This window comes from Branchiostoma belcheri, unplaced genomic scaffold (assembly GCF_001625305.1).
Source record: "Branchiostoma belcheri isolate BF01 breed outbred unplaced genomic scaffold, Haploidv18h27 scaffold156, whole genome shotgun sequence".
Taxonomy (NCBI): domain Eukaryota; kingdom Metazoa; phylum Chordata; class Leptocardii; order Amphioxiformes; family Branchiostomatidae; genus Branchiostoma; species Branchiostoma belcheri.
Window position 1 is genome coordinate 548,668 of NW_017803002.1, and position 5,889 is coordinate 554,556.

The following is a 5,889-nucleotide window of genomic DNA, read 5'->3' on the forward strand; positions in this document are numbered from 1 at the left end:
GGGGGGGGGAGGGGGGGCTTCTCCTGAATATTTACGAAGGATTCTCCTGAAGGATTCACTGTGTCAATGTCAACATCGACTAAGTTTGCTACTAAACTCTTTTGAAGGAGGGTATTTGTCGCTGTGTATTTGTTCCACCATATTCATGATAAATGCCTAAATACTTTATTTAGTTGCCTACAGACGTCAAATGATCATCTGTACACAAAAATGTCACTTACCTTTGGAATAAACGCATCCATGCTGCATGCAGTGTGCCTGTCAGTCAGCTGTTTTGTACGTAGCAGTTTGTGGTCGCACCGCTAGATGCTATAAAAATATACACATTTCTTAAATGACTTTAGAACCTGGGGATCAGCGTTTCCTACTCCACACTCAGTTATTTTTCCAAATTCAAGGAGCTGATCACCCTACGTTAGCCTTTTCTATTTTGAACTGGCGCTGTTCACAGTTTACTACAAATAAACTAGTCAGAAATGTATCCATAGTGATATCCATTGGTGAATTAATAATTGGATTTAAGTGATTCAGGATTTGGGTGGCAACTACGTATCGCAAAAAAACTTCAAAGTAATCGTTCTTTAAATACATGAAGCTGTTTTATGTCATAAAAACACAAATTAGAGATCATCAGAATGCTACTGTAAAGATGCATGCGCGTGCACGAGTAATACCTAACTTGTGAACCAAGTGACTCACTACACTAAGTAATACGCCAAAAAGCAGTTATTCAAGCAACTGGGTATGATTTTGAAAACGTCAGACGTTTCAGCTAGTATCCACTAGCTTTCGTCAGTGACTGAGAGACCAGAGGGGAAATGCAGGTTTATCAGGACAAACTATTGATTGATATGCAAATAAAGTGAAGACAATTTTTTGGAAGTCGAAAAAGGAACAAAAGTCAGACAAGTCAAGACAAGATAATGTAAATTAGTCAGAAAGCTCCTGTTATACAGAACAGGAGCTTAAGTGTTGTCTGTCTTCGGGGCTGGGAGTGCCAAATCTCAAGTACCGGAGAGATCCACCCGTAGCCAGATCCATCCAGTTGCTTGAGTAACTGCTTTTTGGCGTATCGTATTATCTGGATGTCTAACCTTCATCGACGCTCACTAAGTAATGTCTGGAAGGTCTACATCAGGGATGATACATGGCCCAGCACCTCGTCTGTCATACTCAGCATGTCGCGGATGTCTCTTTTGCTGTACGCAGCAGCAGGAATGCCGGGACTTGCCCATTGGTCAGGATAGCGTGGCATGTCGTTGTTACATTTGAGGCGGGACAGTTGGAAGGTTATGTGAACAACGTCATTAAAGGCATGCTGACGTGTAGCAACTTTCTTAGCCAACTGAGTGAGCCCATGTCCCCGATACTGCGATCCATCCACGACAAACAAGGCAGCCTTTAGAGCTTTCTCCACGGCTTGGTGACACATGGAAGCCGCATTACAATAGAATCCGCCATCGAAACAATGTTTAGCAGCAAGGAAGTCATTCTTTGCCTGTTCAAACCATCTGCGTGCTTCCCCGTGATTTGGTCTAACGCCTCGCGGTTGTGTCCTATCACTGATTACTCGAGGACTGAGCCCACCGAAACCACCTACCACAATGTTACACCTTTCACTGTGAGTTCTTTGTCCAATGGTGTGGTCTTCAAGCTGACTAAATATTCCATCATAGTCCGAGTCACACAGCTTCCTGCCGTGTGACTTGCGTTTAACTCTGGGTATTTCTTCCTGCGAAATCATTTTTGAGTCATCATGGAGAAACAGTGGGCGACTGCTTCTGCTAGTTATCTTACGTCCCGACCGGCGCCTGTGTAATCCTGTTCGCCTCGGAGAGCCCTCGTATCCCGATCCTCGTTCGTTAAAGTGCACTTCATTGCTACCATGCCGGCCAACTGACAATCCTGACTTGTGATCAACTAAAGATGGTGGTGACTCTTCATCCTCTCTAAGCAATCGTTTGATTTCTAGCCTGATGTGTTCAACTACTCTCTGGGCGTAGTCTTCATTACTTTGATTCGACTTTGGATGCCAGTACAGAAACAGCCGACCTACAACCCTCTTGTGGTCGTCTTCTTCCAATTCCCAAGCCCCCTTGAGAACATGTGTCACATGCAGAAAAGCCTCCGCCTCTACCATAACCTGTACTGCCTGGTTTTCATTGATTTTATACAAATCGGTAATTTTCACCGGCATGATTTCATCATCATAATTTACACGTACTTCAAAGATGCGTTCAAAATCTAGAATCATAGATGTTTGTGTTTGGAGGGCTAACTCTTCTTCTGATGCGATGGCTCCATCTTCTTTCTTGTTCAGATCGTCTACCTTTTCCTCCTTCACAACTTTCCCAAATATGGCATGGAAAATGTGTTCTTGTTGACCTGCGCTTGGCAGCCGATATGCAACAATTTCTCCCTCTTCAAACTCTATGTCTGGTCTGTGACTTACACGAGATTCTGTACAAGAAGAACCCAGGGGAAAGACATCTTGTGTTCGTTGGAGAGATTCATACCTAACCACATCTAAAGTGTCTGTTGTTGGCTGAAGCTTCATGACTTCGTCCAGTACGCTCTCAAGGTCCATGTCGTATTCCTTGAACACATCACAAAGTGCCCTTGCAAGTTGGATATTGAAAGGCACATGAGCGCTGCCTCCTGAATTTGCACCGTGTTTCAGGTACATGTTAACATGGTTTGAGCCATCACCTGAAGACTTCACAGACAAATACACCAGCATCTCCTTTCCTTTGCGCGACAGGATGCCCTCATTTTGTATGTCTATCTGCTGTAGTTCTATAGTATTGTAGCAATGCAGCTCTATGTCGGCAAGCTTGGCACGGACCTTGGGGATTAGTTCGCTTTTGTCGGCGAATTTCCCTCTGACTGAAATGGCAAGTGCTAGCAATCGGCAAAACCTCTGATCTTGGAATGTCGTAGCGTAGAAGGTGAGGAAGGGGCATTCTTGTCCATCCTTACATGGGGTAGAACGTGTAGACAACTGTTCATCACACTGCACGAAAAGTCGGATTTACCACAGGGGTAAATGTGTTGTAAAGCCGGGTAAAGGTTAGATTTACCGGAGATTTACCCATCGGTAAATGTGCAACTATAACACCGGTATACCAGCATGGTAAAGCGGGTAATGTTTATCCTCTTTACCCACATTTACCAGGTTCGGGTAAAGGTACATTTAGCGAGATTTACCGTACGCGGTATTTCTGACACATATTGAGGGCATTTAGCGAGATTTACCATACGGGTATTCCTCAGGTGCGTTTACGACATTTACCGAGATTTACCAGGTGGAGTATTTCTGACATTTATTCGAATTTACCCATATTTACACTAGATTTACCAGATTTGCCATGCCTTTACCAGAATGATTTTGCACTATACCCTCCCCCCCCATATACCCACATTTAGAAATGAATTACAAGCACAAGAACTGGGTTTTAGGGAGAACTCAAATATATTTATTGGATAAAATTGAGAGACATTGGGAGTAGCATTTTCTAAAAGGTATGCTGCATTGCAAATACTTAAATTATAATTTTATCACATACATTTTCTTACAAACATGAAAATCATGTTTAACAAGAAATAATTACATGCAGCATTTATCATGAAAGACATTTAACAAACAAAATATCTGCAGACACAATCTAAATATATCAGCACCCCTGAAAAAGGCTTTAAAAAGAGGCGCGCCCCTGAATAAAGCCTTAAACAGGGGCGCGCCCCTGAATGAAGCCTTAAACAGGGGCGCGCCCCTGAATGAAGCCTTAAACAGGGGCGCGCCCCTAAATAAGGTGTTAAAAAGGGACATGCACCTAATAATAAGGCTTTAAACAGGAGCGCGCCCCTGATTAAGGCTGTAAATAGGTCCCCCTACAGATGAGATTCCTCCTGTACAACAGCCACATGCAGGCTTAGCAAACTACATGTATTCAAAGAATCATAAAACAAGGAAACTGACCTGTGATATGTATCACCATTATCAACATCACTACAAGATAATATTCACTGCTGTATTGTACAATTGAACTGAAGTACAATTTGCTACATATTCTGCTATGACTAAGGCTATGAAGGCCTTATTAGTTTGTGCCCTGTGGTTTGTGACCAATACTCTTACAACCATCACGTATAAAAATGAAGGTGTTGTCATCCTCTCCCCATTCCTATCTACATCTGACTCCACTGCTGTCAACACTCTGGGTAAGATACAGGGATGTCTCTTCTGTGTCTGCATGCTGGATGTCTTGGTGCTGGTTTAGAGTCCTTGTGGTGAGTCGGGTCCTGTACGGCAAAACCATACAAAAGTATCATGAAACATCAAGCCATATTACTATAGTCTAAGGACCATGTCACAATGATTATGACCTGTCCATTCTATGCTGTCAAGACTTAATATCTTAAAAACTTATTAAAAACTTAATAAGAATTTGCAAAGCAAACAGTCAGTATCATCAGGTGTGTACTTAAACAGATTTTAGGTACCTGTGTACAGATGTTCCTCCATGATCAAATAATGGTTGATCTTCAATAAAGTCTGTGGCATTAGGTGGCAAACTGTACAGCTCTAATTATCAGTATCAGCATCCTTCAGTTCAGGACCTGTAGTGTACCTGACCCCGTGTGCCTATATCTAAAATTTGTTCAGGAACACTGATTTAAAGTGTGGTGATACTAATGAGTATGCAGGGCTGTAGTCTTACCTATGGTGCCTGTAGCAGTAGTCAGGTACTCAGAGGCTGAGTTCTAGCAGCGGCTTTGCCTTGCCTTGTTCCAGACTGTCCTTATAATCTCTGCTGGATTTTGGAGGAACATATGATCTCCTGGAGGTATGTAGAAAGGGAAAAAAATTATGACACAGGTGACAAAATGTGCCACATGATTCTACTTCTCAGAAATAAGTGAGCATCCTCAATACACATATAACTTGATCTAAATTTTTACATGTATTAACAGATATTAGCTGTAGCTGAATAGCCTAAACACAATCATTTTGTGTAGAACAAATACATCACATAATTTTTTATCACTTCCTCTTTTCATCGACACGATTGGCTATGTGTTTGCTGTAAAGAACTGCTTCATATCTTAAACCAAGGTCCTTGCTTAAACCCAACACGAATGCCTATTGACCGTTGACCGGCATGAATTTATTTTTCCCATAAAAAATATCTATGACTATTATTAGGGAGGGCCTAGGGGCAGATTAGACTAGTTAATAGTTCGGCATTCTATGCTTCTGCTGATTACATATCAAGAAGACAAGCAGGATCATGACTGGTTTGTTTTACATACATCTTCTAATATGTACTCTCGCACTTACCGAACTAGAAGGACCGTCCGTTATGTTTGGTCAAAATTATTTTGCTGGCAGACGGGCTTCCGGGTAAGGGGGAGGGGGGCGACGAAGATTGCTCCGCTCGTAGCGTCGCTATTCCGGGCGTGTGGAATAACATCGCATTTCCCCTCGACTCTCAAGCCTCTCCAAACACGATTGCCGATCATCGTAGACTCCGGCGGTGCCATATATCGCACAAAAAGCGATGTAAACGCCTGATTTCTCCACCGACTGTCCGCCATTTCCTCTAACGGTTTCTAACTGGGCGCCACTGTAGTACGCATGCGTACGCTACCTGGCCAATCAGAGCTATGTCCATGGTGTACAGTGCCCGGATGTCGACTTTTTTTAATATAAAAACCTGATTATCCATCGTGTGAATGGACTTTGCTGAAAAGTTTCATGCTTTCATGTTTAAAATATATATTAACATATATATGTATATATGTATGTATGTATGCATATATGTATACATACACACAGACACACATATATTTATAGAAAAGTTTTTATGTATCTATTAAACAATATAT

At 42.1% G+C, this 5,889-nt stretch overlaps 1 protein-coding gene and 1 long non-coding RNA gene across 2 annotated transcripts in view; both read right to left on the reverse strand.

Moving 5' to 3' along the window:
* Window positions 1-1,100: 1,100 nt before the first annotated feature.
* Window positions 1,101-5,889, reverse strand: part of LOC109465677 (sacsin-like) — a 15,398-nt gene continuing 10,609 nt past the window's right edge. The window contains 1 exon segment of the mRNA XM_019763059.1: window positions 1,101-3,008. Coding sequence (XP_019618618.1) covers window positions 1,130-3,008 — 1,879 coding nt within the window. The 3' untranslated portion in view covers window positions 1,101-1,129.
* Window positions 3,799-5,642, reverse strand: LOC109465688. Its single transcript, XR_002139982.1, has 3 exons — window positions 5,342-5,642; window positions 4,722-4,841; window positions 3,799-4,302 (listed from the first exon to the last, which is right to left on the reverse strand). It is a non-coding gene; the product is annotated as an uncharacterized LOC109465688 (long non-coding RNA).